An 18,920-nucleotide genomic window follows, 5' to 3' on the forward strand; every position below is an offset into this window, starting at 1 on the left:
CTCACTAGACTATATATACACACTCACTAGACTATATATACACACTATATACACACTCTCACTGGACTATATATACACACTATATACACTCTCACTAGACTATATACACACTATATACACTCTCACTAGACTATATATACACACTCACTAGACTATATATACACACTATATACACACTCACTAGACTATATACACACTATATACACACTCACTAGACTATATATACACACTATATACACTCTCACTAGACTATATATACACACTATATACACTCTCACTAGACTATATATACACACTATATACACTCTCACTAAACTATATACACACTATATGCACTCTCACTAGACTATATATACACACTCACTAGACTATATATACACACTATATACACACTCACTAGACTATATATACACACTATATACACTCTCTCTAGACTATATATACACACTATATACACTCTCACTAGACTATATACACACTATATACACTCTCACTAGACTATATATACACACTATATACACACTCACTAGACTATATATACACACTATATACACTCTCACTAGACTATATATACACACTATATACACTCTCACTAGACTATATAAACACACTATATACACTCTCACTAGACTATATATACACACTACATACACACTCACTAGACTATATATACACACTCACTAGACTATATATACACACTATATACACACTCACTAGACTATATATACACACTATATACACTCTCTCTAGACTATATATACACACTATATACACTCTCACTAGACTATATACACACTATATACACTCTCACTAGACTATATATACACACTATATACACACTCACTAGACTATATATACACACTATATACACTCTCACTAGACTATATATACACACTATATACACACTCACTAGACTATATATACACACTATATACACTCTCACTAGACTATATATACACACTCACTAGACTATATATATACACTCTCACTAGACTATGTATACACTCTCACTAGACTATATACACACTATATACACTCTCACTAGACTATATATACACACTATATACACTCTCACTAGACTATATATATACACTCTCACTAGACTATATATACACACTATATACACTCTCACTAGACTATATACACACTATATACACTCTCACTAGACTATATATACACACTCACTAGACTATATATATACACTCTCACTAGACTATATATACACACTATATACACTTTCACTAGACTATATATACACACTATATACACACTATATACACACTCACTAGACTATATATACACACTATATACACTCTCACTAGACTATATATACACACTATATACACACTCACTAGACTATATATACACACTACATACACACACTCACTAGACTATATATACACACTACATACACACTATATACACACTCACTAGACTATATATACACACTATATACACACTCACTAGACTATATATACACACTCACTAGACTATATACACACACTCACTAGACTATATATACACACCATATACACACTCACTAGACTATATATACACACTATATACACTCTCACTAGACTATATATACACACTATATACACTCTCACTAGACTATATATACACACTCACTAGACTATATGTACACACTATATACACTCTCACTAGACTATATATACACACTCACTAGACTATATATATACACTCTCACTAGACTATATACACACTATATACACTCTCACTAGACTATATACACACTATATACACTCTCACTAGACTATATATATACACTCTCACTAGACTATATATACACACTATATACACTCTCACTATACTATATACACACTATATACACTCTCACTAGACTATATATACACACTACATACACACTCACTAGACTATATATACACTCACTAGACTATATATACACACTACATACACACTCACTAGACTATATATACACACTATATATACACTCACTAGACTATATATACACACTATATACACACTCACTATACTATATATACACACTACATACACACTATATACACACTCACTAGACTATATATACACACTATATACACACTCACTAGACTATATATACACACACTCACTAGACTATATATACACACTATATACACTCTCACTAGACTATATATACACACACTCTCACTAGACTATATATACACACTCTCACTAGACTATATATACACACTCACTAGACTATATATACACACTATATGCACACTCACTAGACTATATATACACACTATCAACACACTCACTCACACAAACTACATTGACACTCCCACACAAAACCCACACACATTCACATACACTACACACATACTGACACGACACAAACACACTTTTGCACATGTCATTTACTGCTGCTACTCAGTTCTTAACCTGTTGTGACTAGGGGGCCGTATAAATTTAGCTCCTATTATTATCTATCCTGAAGCCTAGTCACTTTACCCTGCCTTCATGTACATTTCTACCTCAAATACCTTATTATTATCTATCCTGATGTCTAGTCACTTTACCCTGCCTTCATGTACATATCTACCTCTAATACCTTATTATTATCTATCCTGATGCCTAGTCACTTTACCCTGCCTTCATGTACATATCTACCTCTAATACCTTATTATTATCTATCCTGATGCCTAGTCACTTTACCCTGCCTTCGTGTACATATCTACACTACCGTTAAAAAGTTTGGGGTCACTTAGAAATGTCCTTGTTTTTGAAAGAAAAGCTCATTCTTTCTCCATTAAAATAACATCAAATTGATCAGAAATACAGTGTAGACATTGTTAATGTTTTAAATGACTATTGTAGCTGGAAACAGACGATTTTTAATGGAATATCTGCAAAGGCGTGCAGAGGCCCATCATCAGCAACCATCAGTCCTGTGTTCCGATGGCACGTTGTGTTAGCTAATCCGAGTTTATCATTTTAAAAGGCTAATTGATCATTATAAAACCCCTTTTGCAATTATGTTAGCACAGCTGAAAACTTAGCTAGCCAGTTAATATATATTTGTTTTCTCTAAATGCATCTTAGCTAGCTAAGTTAACTATTTTATGAATACAACTATCATGTGCTGTCGACGTCAGGATTTGACTTGAGAGCACCAGTTAGCTCCAAACGTGATTAGTTGCTTTGATTGCATGACAAGGTGTGTTCAGACAGTGCATTCAGACAGTGCATTCAGACATTGTGTATTCAGACAGTGTATTCAGACAGTGTATTCAGACATTGTGTATTCAGACAGTGCATTCAGACATTGTGTATTCAGACAGTGCATTCAGACATTGTGTATAACTAGCTTGTTTGTTTGACTATTAGCCTAGGTATGGCCTGGGGGAGCGGGGGGGGGGGGGGGGGGGGGGGGGGGGGTATTTGTTCACACATTAGCCTAGCACTAATACACATTAGCCTAGCACTAATACACATTAGCCTAGCACTAATACACATTAGCCTAGCACTAATACACATTAGCCTAGCACTGGGTGTTCTGTTTGACCAAGGTTTGCCCCTCCTCTCCACCCCACTATCGTCAGGGCTGTCTGTGTGGTGCGCATGGTGAGAAAAGACTCCATCCAGGAGCCATGGAAACGCAGCAGCTCATTTAACAGTCCAGCTGTCGTGGAGCAAAGAACAGAAACTCTTAAAAGACAAACTGTTTTAATGAAAGTCTTATATTAAAGTTTACACCGACGCTTATGACTGACAGTCATGCATGTGTACATTTTATGTACGGGTGGTCCCGGGAATTGAACCTTCCATCCTGGTGTTACAAGCACCGTGCTTTACCAACAAAGGATCACTAACTCTCGAGACGATCTATTGCAGTTAGCTATAAAAGGTACAGCCATCATGTGTCCTCTTTTCATAATGTCTAATCGTCTGTGTGTTTGAGAGCCACAAACACTGATTCTAAAATGCCTGGGTAATGGAGATCCTCCATTAAAAGCTGCTGTTCAGTCTACAATTAGGACTGAATCTTAATCTGTATCTGGGTATCTCGACCAAATGTTTGACAACCACAAAGCTCCTTCTATATCCCTGATCACACATGCGCTCCAAAGGAGGTTGAGGGAGGGGAGAATGTTATATTTGTCTCCAGGTAAATAAGTAATAAGAAATGGTAAACACCCAAGGCGGCAACAGGAATGTTCTGCGTTGAGCCCGAGGTCACCATTTCCAGTTCACTATGTTACTTACAGCCGAGCAGGAAACCAAAACAAAATGTCTCACATACCTTCTAGACCCCTCAAATTCAATCAGGGACTGATTTAGATCTGGGACACCAGGTGGGTGGTTCCCCTCTAATCAGGGACTGATTTAGATCTGGGACACCAGGTGGGTGATTCCCCTCTAATCAGGGACTGATTTAGACCTGGGACACCAGGTGGGTGATTCCCCTCTAATCAGGGACTGATTTAGATCTGGGACACCAGGTGGGTGATTCCCCTCTAATCAGGGACTGATTTAGACCTGGGACACCAGGTGGGTGATTCCCTTCTAATCAGGGACTGATTTAGATCTGGGACACCAGGTGGGTGATTCCCTTCTAATCAGGGACTGAGTTAGACCTGGGACACCAGGTGGGTGATTCCCCTCTAATCAGGGACTGATTTAGATCTGGGACACCAGGTGGGTGATTCCCCTCTAATCAGGGACTGATTTAGATCTGGGACACCAGGTGGGTGATTCCCCTCTAATCAGGGACTGAGTTAGACCTGGGACACCAGGGGGGTGCAGTTAACAATCGGGTACAGGATAAAAAACAGCAGGCTTCGGACCTCGTAGGGTCAGAGGTCAATAACCCTGCTCCGGGCCATTATTGGCCCTTTTTTTTCGTACACATACTTTATAAGATATGTAATATTATCTTTAGCTGATGCAAATACTACTTTTAATTATCCAATCAATTAACTCCGTGGGTTTCCTGGAAACAGATTAAGCCTAGAATCTCCATTGATGTCTGGGAAACGCCCCTATATACTCCCAACATATGTTAAAAAAATAAATAAATAAAAATAAAAATCTACAGTTTACTATAAAATACTATAGTCCTTACTACAGTACCAGTGTCCGCATTTTATTACGTTATAGCCTTACTCTAAAATGGATGAAATAAAATAAAAATCCTCATCTACACACAATACCCCATAATGACAAAGTGAAAACAGTTTTTTATTTTTTATTTTTTGCAAATTTCTACAAAAAAATTAAAACAGAAATACCTTATTTACATACAGTGCCTTGCGAAAGTATTCGGCCCCCTTGAACTTTGCGACCTTTTACCACATTTCAGGCTTCAAACATAAAGATATAAAACTGTATTTTTTTGTGAAGAATCAACAACAAGTGGGACACAATCATGAAGTGGAACGACATTTATTGGATATTTCAAACTTTTTTAACAAATCAAGAACTGAAAAATTGGGCGTGCAAAATTATTCAGCCCCCTTAAGTTAATACTTTGTAGCGCCACCTTTTGCTGCGATTACAGCTGTAAGTCGCTTGGGGTATGTCTCTATCAGTTTTGCACATCGAGAGACTGACATTTTTTCCCATTCCTCCTTGCAAAACAGCTCGAGCTCCGTGAGGTTGGATGGAGAGCATTTGTGAACAGCAGTTTTCAGTTCTTTCCTCAGATTCCCTTTTGTCCGCTTCTCCCATCTCTCTTTCCTTCTGTCCTCCTCTCCCACCCCTCTCCTTCTGTCCTCCTCTCACACCTCTTTCCTTCTGTCCTCCTCTCCCACCCCTCTTTCCTTCTGTCCGCCTCTCCCATCTCTCTCTCCTTCTGTCCTCCTCTCCCACCTCTCTCCTTCTCTCCTCCTCTCCCACCCCTCTCATTCTCTCCTCCTCTCCCACCCCTCTCCTTCTGTCCGCCTCTCCCATCTCTCTCTCCTTCTGTCCTCCTCTCCCACCTCTCTCCTTCTCTCCTCCTCTCCCACCCCTCTCATTCTCTCCTCCTCTCCCACCCCTCTCCTTCTGTCCTCCTCTCCCACCTCTCTCTCCTTCTGTCCTCCTATCCCACCTCTCTCTCCTTCTGTCCTCCTCTCCCACCCCTCTCCTTCTGGCCTCCTCTCCCACCTCTCTTTCCTTCTGTCCTCCTATCCCATCTCTCTCTCCTTCTGTCCTCCTCTCCCACCCCTCTCCTTCTGGCCTCCTCTCCCACCTCTCTCTCCTTCTGTCCTCCTATCCCATCTCTCTCTCCTTCTGGCCTCCTCTCCCACCCCTCTCCTTCTGTCCTCCTCTCCCACCTTTCTTTCCTTCTGTTCTCCTCTCCCACCTCATCCTTCAATGACTCCCCCCTCATCCTCTATTAATTTTCTCTCTAATTGCGGACGAGGAGTGTAATTATATGGTGGCTGTACCGTGCCACTGCACACCACTAACTTCTTTCCCAATCAGTGTTCTGTGTGTTCTTAAAGCTTAAGGGAGGACAGAGAGAGTGAGTTTAAAATATATATATATATACAAAAAAAGTATCTTTATTTAATGAGAGTGAGCGATTGAAAGATAGAGAGAGAACGGGAGTGAGAGAGAGAAAGAGAACAGAGAGAGAGAGAACGGGAATGAGAGAGGGAAATAAAAGAGAGAATGGGAGTGAGAGAGAGAAAGAGAACAGAGAGAGAGAACGGGAATGAGAGAGGGAAATAAAAGAGAGAATGGGAGTGAGAGAGAGAAAGAGAACAGAGAGAGAGAGAACGGGAATGAGAGAGGGAAAGAAAAGAGAGAATGGGAGTGAGAGAGGGAAAGAGAACAGAGAGAGAGAGAACGGGAATGAGAGAGGGAAAGAAAAGAGAGAATGGGAGTGAGAGAGAGAAAGAGAACAGAGTGAGAGAGAACGGGAATGAGAGAGGGAAAGAAAAGAGAGAACGGGAGTGAGAGAGGGAAAGAGAACAGAGAGAGAGAGAACGGGAATGAGAGAGGGAAAGAAAAGAGAGAATGGGAGTGAGAGAGAGAAAGAGAACAGAGTGAGAGAGAACGGGAATGAGAGAGGGAAAGAAAAGAGAACGGGAGTGAGAGAGAAAGAGAACAGAGAGAAAGAGAACGGGAGTGAGAGAGAGAAAGAGAACAGAGAGAAAGAGAACGGGAGTGAGAGAGAGAAAGAGAACAGAGAGAAAGAGAACGGGAGTGAGAGAGAGAAAGATAGGAGAGAGAACAGAGAGAGAGAGAGCTGTTCTGTTCTGCAGCTCTACGCTAACCTTTACTGTAATTACGTTGATCACACAGCGGCGGGAAGCAGGAATTTGTCATTACCCGCCAATCACCATTAAACCTGTGTGAAAAGCCGCCAGGGAACCACAACACTACCTCTGAGAACCGTGTTCAAAAAGAGAGATTACCTGTTGTTTCAGGGGAGAAAAGCAGGGTTTGGGCCAAAAAACACTCTGTTTGCAATAAAGGTGTTGGCTCTTTCCTCAGAAGGTTTTCAGGGTACAGACAAGAACGCAGAGCACAGACAGCATTCCTCCTGTTCTCACCCAGACAGCATTCCTCCTGTTCTCACCCAGAAAGCATTCCTCCTGTTCTCACCCAGACAGCATTCCTCCTGTTCTCACCCAGACATCATTCCTCCTGATCTCACCCAGACAAAATTCCTCCTGGTCTCACCCAGACAGCATTCCTCCTGTTCTCACCCAGACAGCATTCCTCCTGTTCTCACCCAGACAGCATTCCTCCTGTTCTCACCCAGACAGCGTTCCTCCTGTTCTCACCCAGACAGCATTCCTCCTGTTCTCACCCAGACAGCATTCCTCCTGTTCTCACCCAGACAGCATTCCTCCTGTTCTCACCCAGACAGCATTCCTCCTGTTCTCACCCAGACAGCATTCCTCCTGTTCTCACCCAGACAGCATTCCTCCTGTTCTCACCCAGACAGCATTCCTCCTGTTCTCACCCAGACAGCATTCCTCCTGTTCTCACCCAGACAGCATTCCTCCTGTTCTCACCCAGACAGCATTCTTCCTGTTCTCACCCAGACAAAATTCCTCCTGTTCTCACCCAGACAGCATTCCTCCTGTTCTCACCCAGACAGCATTCCTCCTGTTCTCACCCAGTCAGCATTCCTCCTGTTCTCACCCAGACAGCATTCCTCCTGTTCTCACCCAGACAGCATTCTTCCTGTTCTCACCCAGACAGCATTCCTCCTGTTCTCACCCAGACAGCATTCTTCCTGTTCTCACCCAGACAGCATTCTTCCTGTTCTCACCCAGACAGCATTCCTCCTGTTCTCACCCAGTCAGCATTCCTCCTGTTCTCACCCAGACATCATTCCTCCTGTTCTCACCCAGACAGCATTCCTCCTGTTCTCACCCAGTCAGCATTCCTCCTGTTCTCACCCAGACAGCATTCCTCCTGTTCTCACCCAGACAGCATTCCTCCTGTTCTCACCCAGACAGCATTCCTCCTGTTCTCACCCAGACAGCATTCTTCCTGTTCTCACCCAGACAGCATTCTTCCTGTTCTCACCCAGACAGCATTCCTCCTGTTCTCACCCAGTCAGCATTCCTCCTGTTCTCACCCAGTCAGCATTCCTCCTGTTCTCACCCAGACAGCACTCTTGACTCTCTCTGCCATTCTAGGTAAGAAGTAGTATTTCACTTAGTTTGATGGGGTTTGAAACTTTGAAAGACCAAAGACCCTACATGTCAATGGACCGACCGAGACCGACCTAGACTGACCGAGACCGGCCGAGACAGACAGAGACCGGCCGAGACCGACCTCGGTCTATGTATAAAAATCACAATATCTTGTTAAATAAGAAATTCAACACGTTTTGATTGGTTTAAACACAAAGTGATTCATAGCACACAAGATGAAAAGACATTCAACATGATCAGCAAGCGTGAACCAGCACATACAGAATGAAAGAGAGGCAAGCCAACCAATTCATACAATACATCTATAGATGAGATATCCAACAAAATAAAAATAATGGCTTAGTTTGTAGGCCTACACTGCAGAGTTCTAGCTTCATTACCAGTTTGTAGGGCTACACTGCAGAGTTATAGCTTCATTACCAGTTTGTAGGCCTACACTGCAGAGTTCTAGCTTCATTACCAGTTTGTAGGCCTACACTGCAGAGTTCTAGCTTCATTACCAGTTTGTAGGGCTACACTGCAGAGTTCTAGCTTCATTACCAGTTTGTAGGCCTACACTGCAGAGTTCTAGCTTCATTACCAGTTTGTAGGCCTACACTGCAGAGTTCTAGCTTCATTACCAGTTTGTAGGGCTACACTGCAGAGTTCTAGCTTCATTACCAGTTTGTAGGGCTACACTGCAGAGTTCTAGCTTCATTACCAGTTTGTAGGCCTACACTGCAGAGTTCTAGCTTCATTACCAGTTTGTAGGGCTACACTGCAGAGTTCTAGCTTCATTACCAGTTTGTAGGCCTACACTGCAGAGTTCTAGCTTCATTACCAGTTTGTAGGCCTACACTGCAGAGTTCTAGCTTCATTACCAGTTTGTAGGCCTACACTGCGGAGTTCTAGCTTCATTACCAGTTTGTAGGCCTACACTGCGGAGTTCTAGCTTCATTACCAGTATGTTGGCCTACACTGCAGAGTTCTAGCTTCATTACCAGTTTGTAGGGCTACACTGCAGAGTTCTAGCTTCATTACCAGTTTGTAGGCCTACACTGCAGAGTTCTAGCTTCATTACCAGTTTGTAGGCCTACACTGCGGAGTTCTAGCTTCATTACCAGTATGTTGGCCTACACTGCAGAGTTCTAGCTTCAAAATCAATACCAGACTCTCTGAACTTTAAAAATGCATGATTTTCTCCAACAGCGCTCAGACATCCATATAGCTTTCTCCATAACCTTCTCCTACAGCGCTCAGACATTCATATAGCTTCCTCCATAACCTTCTCCTACAGCGCTCAGACATCCATATAGCTTCCTTCATAACCTTCTCCTACAGCGCTCAGACATCCATATAGCTTCCTTCATAACCTTCTCCTACAGCGCTCAGACATCCATATAGTTTCCTCCTTAACCTTCTCCTACAGCGCTCAGACATCCACATAGCTTCCTTCATAAACAGTAGTGGGAGACAAGCAACCATTTCGAAGACAACCATCTAGTCTGCGACCGAAATGACACCCTCCTCCCTATTTAGTGCACTCCTTTTGACCAGAGCCCTATGGGCCCCAGTGAAAGCTAGTACACTATATAGAGAATAGGGTGCCAATTGGGACACCTAGTAGTCATATCCTCTTCACTATTAATGATTCACAAAGTCAGCAGCAGCTATGCATTATTAACCAGCTACATCTCAGACAACGGTCGAGTGAAACGGAACCCCCTCCCACCAACATTCCATCCAGTGAGCTGTTAACCCAACATTCCATCCAGTGAGCTGTTAACCCAACATTCCATCCAGTGAGCTGTTAACCCAACATTCCATCCAGTGAGCTGTTAACCCAACATTCCATCCAGTGAGCTGTTAACCCAACATCCCCCCGTAGATAGACAACGTCATCGTCACCCAGCTTTAGAAACACTACCTGTCCTAGACAGGTTAATTAACATCCCCCCGTAGATAGACAGTAGGAAGACAACGTCACCCTGCTTTAGAAACACTACCTGTCCCAGACAGATTAATTAACATTCCCCCGTAGATAGACAGTAGGAAGACAACGTCACCCTGCTTTAGAAACACTACCTGTCCTAGACAGGTTAATTAACATTCCCCCGTAGATAGACAGTAGGAAGACAACGTCATCGTCACCCTGCTTTAGAAACACTACCTGTCCTAGACAAGTTAATTAACATCCCCCCGTAGATAGACAGTAGGAAGACAACGTCACCCTGCTTTAGAAACACTACCTGTCCTAGACAGGTTAATTAACATTCCCCCGTAGATAGACAGTAGGAAGACAACGTCACCGTAACCCTGCTTTAGAAACACTGCCTGTCCCAGACAGGTTAATTAACATTCCCCCGTAGATAGACAGTAGGAAGACAACGTCACCCTGCTTTAGAAACACTACCTGTCCTAGACAGGTTAATTAACATCCCCCCCGTAGATAGACAGTAGGAAGACAACGTCACCGTAACCCTGCTTTAGAAACACTACCTGTCCCAGACAGGTTAATTAACATTCCCCCGTAGATAGACAGTAGGAAGACAACGTTACCATAACCCTGCTTTAGAAACACTACCTGTCCTAGACAGGTTAATTAACATCCCCCCGTAGATAGACAGTAGGAAGACAACGTCACCGTAACCCTGCTTTAGAAACACTACCTGTCCCAGACAGGTTAATTAACATTCCCCCGTAGATAGACAGTAGGAAGACAACGTCACCGTAACCCTGCTTTAGAAACACTACCTGTCCTAGACAGGTTAATTAACATTCCCCCGTAGATAGACAGTAGGAAGACAACGTCACCCTGCTTTAGAAACACTACCTGTCCTAGACAGGTTAATTAACATTCCCCCGTAGATAGACAGTAGGAAGACAACGTCACCGTAACCCTGCTTTAGAAACACTACCTGTCCTAGACAGGTTAATTAACATTCCCCCGTAGATAGACAATAGGAAGACAACGTCACCGTAACCCTGCTTTAGAAACACTACCTGTCCTAGACAGGTTAACCCAACATCCCCCGTAGATAGACAGTAGGAAGACAACGTCACCGTAACCCTGCTTTAGAAACATTACCTGTCCTAGGTTAATTAACATCCCCCCGTAGATAGACAGTAGGAAGACAACGTCACCCTGCTTCAGAAACACTACCTCGTTCCTACATAATGTATAATGTACACTGTAATAGATAATGCATCGGCACTAATGTATAATGTACACTGTAATAGATAATGCATCGGCACTAATGTATAATGTACACGGTAATAGATAATGCATCGGCATTACATCTTAGGCATCAGCACCAATGCGAAATCGGTGCCCCGCGTCATCATTCTGAGACGGAAGTAGAGAAGGAGACAATAGAGACATAATGAAATGAAAAGGGATGTGGGAAGGAAGGAAAAAAAACACTTACCGCAAACAGAGATCCCTGATAGACACATGCTCCTGTGGGAGTGAGGAGAAAACCAACCAAGTTAACATAAAGTTCAAAGGTCATTCTAGTACAATTACAAGTATGCACTTAAGGTCTTCTACCTACAGTTGAAGTCGGAAGTTTACATACACTTATGCTGGAGTCATTAAAACTCATTTTTTAACCACTCCACAAATTTCTTGATAACAAACTATAGTTTTGGCAAGTCGTTTAGGACATCTACTTTGTGTATGACACAAGTCATTTAAAAAAAAAAAGTTTACAGACAGATTGTTTCACTTATAATTCACTGTATCACAATTCCAGTGAGTCAGAAGTTTACATGCACTAAGTTGACTGTGCCTTTAAACAGCTTGGAACATTCCAGAAAATGATGTCAAGGCTTTAGAAGCTTCTGATAGGCTAATGGACATCTTTTGAGTCAATTGGAGGCGTACCTGTGGATGTATTTCAAGGTCTACCTTCAAACTCAGTACCTCTTTGGGAAAATCATAAGAAATCAGCCAAGACCTCAGAAAAAAAATTGTAGACCTCTACAAGTCTGGTTCATCCTTGGGAACAAGTTCCAAACGCCTGAAGGTACCATGTTCATCTGTACAAACAATAGTACGCAAGTATAAACACCATGGGACCACGCAGCCGTCATACCGCTCAGGAAGGAGACGCGTTCTGTCTCCTAGAGATGAACTTACATTGGTGAAAAAAGTGCAAATCAATCCCAGAACAACAGCAAAGGACCTTGTGAAGATGCTGGAGGAAACAGGTACAAAAGTATCTATATGCAGAGTAAAACGATTTCTATATCAACATAACCTGAAAGGCTGCTCAGCAAGGAAGAAGCCACTGCTCCAAAACCGCCATAGAAAAGACAGACTACGGTTTGCAACTGCACATGGGGACAAAGATCGTACTTTTTGGAGAAATGTCCTCTGGTCTGATGAAACAAAAATAGAACTGTTTGGCCTTAATGAGGAAGAAGGGGGAGGCTTGCAAGCCAAAGAACACCATCCCAACCATGAAGCATGAGGGTGGCAGCATCATGTTGTGGGGGGGCTTTGCTGCAGAAGTGACTGGTTCACTTCACAAAATAGATGGCATCCTGAGGAAGGGAAATTATGTGGATATATTGAAGCAACATCTCAAGACATCAGTCAGGAAGTTAAAGCTTGGTCATAAATGGGTCTTCCAAATGGACAATGACCCCAATGATACTGCCAAAGTTGGGGCAAAATGGCTTAAGGACAACAAAGTCAAGGTATTGGAGTGGCCATTACAAAGCCCTGACCTCAACCCTATAGAAAATGTGTGGGCAGAACTGAAAAAGCGAGTGCGAGCAAGGAGGCCTACAAACCTGACTCAGTTACACCAGCTCTGTCAGGAGGAATGGGCCAAAAATTCACCCAACTTATTGTGGGAAGCTTGTGGAAGGCTACCCGAAACGTTTGACCCAAGTTAAACAATGTAAAGGCAATGCTACCAAATACTAATTAAGTCTATGTAAACTTATGACCCACTGGGAATGTGATGAAAGAAATAAAAGCTGAAAGAAATCATTCTCTCTACTATTATTCTGACATCACACATTCTTAAAATAAAGTGGTGATCCTAATTGACCTAAGACAGGGAATTTTTACGAGGATTAAATGTCAGGAATTGTGAAAAAACTGAGTTTAAATGTAGTTGGCTGAGGTGTATGTAAACTTCCGACTTTAACTGTACATCAATATGACACTAGGTAAATGGTCCTACAGCACGTGTCCCCACCGGAGTCAGTGAGATGAACTTACTCTGAATTTCACAGTAGGTTGTAGCCATTCAAAAAAAAGGTAAGCTGTGATTTAAACAATGGAGTGGCCATATAATTATCCTTGCTCAATTGGAAGAGTTAATCGTTGAGAAAAACCAAACTATTGTTGCTGTGGCTGTGTGTGCACACGCTTCAATACCTCTGGAACTGGGGCTGACCCAAAATGACTCAGGAAATCTGATCTTGGGAAAGTGTCACTCTTGAGAGTTGAACAGACTTCACACTGTCACAACACTGGAAGTGAACAACGGTGGTGTAGATGTGACCAACCATCTGTCGTCTGTCGACACATACAGTGCTTTCTGTTTGTGTATACAGTTGACTATAGAATACTATAGTACTTACTACAGTGCCTTCGGAAAGTATTCAGACCCCTTGAATTGTTCCACATTTTATGACGTTACAGCCTGATACTAATTTGTTTAAATATATTTTAAAAAAAATCTTTCATCAATCTACACACTGCCATATTAGTGTTGTTTTAATGGGGCTGCCTTAGTAGTGTTGTTTTAATGGGGCTGCCATATTAGTGTTGTTTTAATGGGGCTGCCATATTAGTGTTGTTTTAATGGGGCTGCCATATTAGTGTTGTTTTAATGGGGCTGCCATATTAGTGTTGTTTTAATGGGGCTGCCATATTAGTGCTGTTTTAATGGGGCTGCCATATTAGTGCTGTTTTAATGGGGCTGCCATATTAGTGCTGTTTTAATGGGGCTGCCATATTAGTGCTGTTTTAATGGGGCTGCCATATTAGTGCTGTTTTAATGGGGCTGCCATATTAGTGCTGTTTCAATGGGGCTGCCATATTAGTGTTGTTTTAATGGGGCTGCCATATTAGTGTTGTTTTAATGGGGCTGCCATATTAGTGCTGTTTTAATGGGGCTGCCATATTAGTGCTGTTTTAATGGGGCTGCCATATTAGTGTTGTTTTAATGGGGCTGCCATATTAGTGTTGTTTTAATGGGGCTGCCATATTAGTGTTGTTTTAATGGGGCTGCCATATTAGTGCTGTTTTAATGGGGCTGCCATATTAGTGCTGTTTTAATGGGGCTGCCATATTAGTGTTGTTTTAATGGGGCTGCCATATTAGTGCTGTTTTAATGGGGCTGCCATATTAGTGCTGTTTTAATGGGGCTGCCATATTAGTGTTGTTTTAATGGGGCTGCCATATTAGTGCTGTTTTAATGGGGCTGCCATATTAGTGCTGTTTTAATGGGGCTGCCATATTAGTGCTGTTTTAATGGGGCTGCCATATTAGTGCTGTTTTAATGGGGCTGCCATATTAGTGTTGTTTTAATGGGGCTGCCATATTAGTGTTGTTTTAATGGGGCTGCCATATTAGTGTTGTTTTAATGGGGCTGCCATAGTAGTGTTGTTTTAATGGGGCTGCCAAATTAATGTTGTTTTAATGGGGCTGCCATATTAGTGTTGTTTTGAAGGGGTTGCCATAGTAGTGTTGTTTTAATGGGGCTGCCAAATTAGTGTTGTTTTAATGGGGCTGCCATATTAGTGTTGTTTTGAAGGGGTTGCCATAGTTGTACAGCACCCCTGACTAAGCACCCCCTTAGTCCACTGAGCTAGGCATTCCTTAAGATTTTAGGTCTCAAGTAAAGTTACCGAAAATAAACCTCTTCAAATTGATTATGGCAGCCCCCTCTACAAATATTTTTGGCTGTTATAATGTATTATAAATTCTATTGTTAAGCCTCACACATGCTTATAACAGGTAACAAAACACACCTGCAGGCTGTCAGTAAAGTGTGATAGCCACAGGTCTCTCTGTGGAGTCACAGGTCTCTCTGTGGAGTCACAGGTCTCTCTGTGGAGCCACAGGTCTCTCTGTGGAGGCACAGGTCTCTGTGGAGCCACAGGTCTCTCTGTGGAGCCACGGGTCTCTCTGTGATAGTCACAGGTCTCTCTGTGATAGTCACAGGTCTCTCTGTGGAGCCACAGGTCTCTCTGTGGAGCCACAGGTCTCTCTCATTTATTGAATTCAAGTCTGACCGAGTCGCCCTGTGGGAGAGGGCACCAAATCCACAGCGAAGCCTTATTGCCGTATGCTCCTGCAGAGACGTCTTACTGTGGCCCCACATTTCAATATCAGATGGTGGGGGTTATAATGCAATGTTTCCTAATTCATTTGACTGAACCTTGATAGAATACGCATTTCAATGACAAGGTAAAAGCCTAGGGTTATTATATTTGGGTTATAGTAAAGCAAGTTTATTTAGGGCATGGTTGTGAGTGACTCCCTGTGGGGCATTTGATCAATTCAATCTGAATCGGACAGATTGCAGATTAGAATGTGAATATAATGTCTGAGCAGTAATTACGAGTCATTCAGATGCTGATTCTGAAATGGGACATTTCTTCCTACAGGGAAAAGATAGCAAAGGAGCCAACTGGTTTAGATTATTAGACTGAGTGGTTCATACCTGTGTAATAACAGATATATTCTATTCTTTAATGTAATAACGCCTTGAGTTATATTTCTGTTTTAGAATGTCAGAACTAAATTGCCCAACCAGATAGAATGTTTGATGCAGAAAATATATATTTTTTAGCATCAACACAGTCAAATAGACTACATTTTGGCAACTTTGCGCAATCAACTAAATTATAAAGAATAGACCCATAGCCTATAACATTTTTGTAGACATACTAGATATGTTATTTCCATAATCAATTAATATATTGTTAATTCGCTTGACTTAAGAGCCAAAATACCCACCTTGTATTCCTGGAGTGGCGGTGAGAATTCCAGCCAAAGCGGCTACGAAGATCCATCCTAAACCCATGTTCACCGCATGCATACAAGACATTAAATCCAACGGTGCTGAATGCAGTATCTTTCTAGATCAAATCACACCGATTCTCAAATATAATTATTGGTTCCCCGAAGTTCCAGATAAACAACAACACCGGGAAAAGTAGGCAGTGTATGTTTGACCTGGCTAGAGAATAGTTCGCATGTTGAGCTACGCGTAAAGACAGCGGGTAGGACCAACGGGGACCGTCTCTCCCTCTCTGATAAACGGTGCGTGTCTGGACTCTGGAGAAAAGGGAATGCCGACCCAACTGTTCGCGTTCGGCGAAACTTCAAGACAAAAAAAAAAACGCAGGTGTCATCGACCGTGGATTTAAAAGCGGTACACCATGACGACCGGGGCGAAAATCCCTCTGGAAACCATATAATTATCCAGTGACCTCCGCTGCGCAAGAAGCGGGCCGACGCGGTAAAGTTACTTGCTATACAGCCTCTCCTCTCTCCAAACTGACTCACTCCACCGGGAGGATAAAACGCAGTAGGGATAGAAATGTATGATGTGCGGTCTGCTCACAATGAATACAAGATAGGGCGATGCATATGCCCCCATTTGAAAACGACAGCTAGTTTACATATCTCTCATTCCTATAACGTCATGCTTGAACGGGCCCGATATGATATGCTACTACCATAATGTTATTACGAGTTCAAATTAAATCAAATCACATGTTATTAGTCACATGGTTAGCAGATGTTAATGCGAGTGTAGCGAAATGCTTGTGCTTCTAGTTCAGACAATGCAGTAATATCTAAAAAGTAATCTAACCTAAGGATTTCACAACAACTACCTAACACACACAAGTGTAAAGGAATGAATAAGAATATGTACATAAAAAATATATGAATGAGCGATGGCCGAACGGCAAAGGCAAGATGCAGTAGATGGTATAGAGTACAGTATATACATATGAAATGAGTAATGTAGGGTATGTAAACATATAAAAGTGGCATTGTTTAAAGTGGCTAGTGATAGATTACATCAAGATAGCAAGATGCAGTAGATGGTATAGAGTACAGTATATACATATGAAATGAGTAATGTAGGGTATGTAAACATGATATAAAGTGGCTAGTGATACACTTATTACATCAATTTTTTTCATTATTTAAGTGGCTAAAGATTTGAGTTAATATGTTGAGTTCTATTAGGGGCAATGGTGTAAAACGACATGAACACTCCTTTGGGAAATAGCTGTATTGTAGCTATTGTATTATAGTGTTTAGACATTAGGCATAAATAATATTGGCTACTTGATTCAATGACCACTGTGGTCAATCTCAGTCTATTCAGAGAGCGCAGTCTGAGCTGAGATTCCTGGGGGGGTGGTCACGTGGGAGCAACCTAATAATCAACGGCAAAACGCTTTTTTGTCCCCAGCCATTTGAAGCCAAGAAAATACATCCAAAAGACTCGTGGACTTTTCCATTTGAAAACAACATTTGCCACCTCTGCCCCATGCATGCGTGAGATCCTCAGCGTTCTCTCCAAGTGAAAGTTGTCTATGTGCATCGCTGCGGGAAGGGGAACTAAAACAATCAGAAGTTTTTTAATAAATATGATTATTTTCACAAACAGCAGTGCACTTGGCCTTTAATAGTTCAGTATTAGAGGACCGATATAGCCATTTGTAGCAGGGCACTCCCAAACATCTTCCCCGTGGCTATGGCTATCTGCAACGGAAAATGCTATTAAACGAAGCCATTTAGATTGGGATTGGCTTTCTATCCAAATGCATCACCCTAAAAGTGATCTGAACGACTGTCTATCCAAATGCATCACCCTAAATGTGAGCTGAACTACTGTCTATCTAAAAGCCAATCATTGTGAATCCACGTGTTTATTTATTCATTCACCTTGATGGACTGATTACATCCAGACAGCTGATATTTAAGTGAGGCTCAGACTTGAACAGACCATAATAATCGTTGAACTGTTAATACATGGTGATACTGCCATCTGGTGTTACAAAAGAGGAACTGCATTCAGTCAGTGTATCGTTCCCTGGCCTATACAATATTATATTAATAGCAATTACATTTATAATGTTAGTTATTGAGCAGAAACTCTTATCCAGCAGTCTCCTTCAGCCATGCTTTACTCACAAGATCACATTCCATACCAGGGAACATTATCCAGTAGTCTCCTTCAGCCATCCTTTACTCACAAGAACACATTCCATACCAGGGAACATTATCCAGTAGTCTCCTTCAGCCATCCTTTACTCACAAGA

At 41.9% G+C, this 18,920-nt stretch overlaps 1 protein-coding gene across 1 annotated transcript in view; it reads right to left on the bottom strand.

The window, feature by feature from the left end:
* Positions 1 to 17,135, bottom strand: part of LOC110525177 (extracellular matrix protein FRAS1) — a 312,474-nt gene extending 295,339 nt beyond the window's left edge. Inside the window, exons 1-2 of the mRNA XM_036979249.1 lie at positions 16,594 to 17,135; positions 12,035 to 12,066 (exon numbers count right to left, since the gene is read on the bottom strand). Coding sequence (XP_036835144.1) covers positions 12,035 to 12,066; positions 16,594 to 16,684 — 123 coding nt within the window. The 5' untranslated portion in view covers positions 16,685 to 17,135. The remainder of the gene's footprint in view (positions 1 to 12,034; positions 12,067 to 16,593) is intronic.
* Positions 17,136 to 18,920: the final 1,785 nt, after the last annotated feature.

The sequence above is a fragment of the Oncorhynchus mykiss genome, chromosome 6, assembly GCF_013265735.2.
Source record: "Oncorhynchus mykiss isolate Arlee chromosome 6, USDA_OmykA_1.1, whole genome shotgun sequence".
In the NCBI taxonomy this organism is placed as follows: Eukaryota; Metazoa; Chordata; class Actinopteri; order Salmoniformes; family Salmonidae; genus Oncorhynchus; species Oncorhynchus mykiss.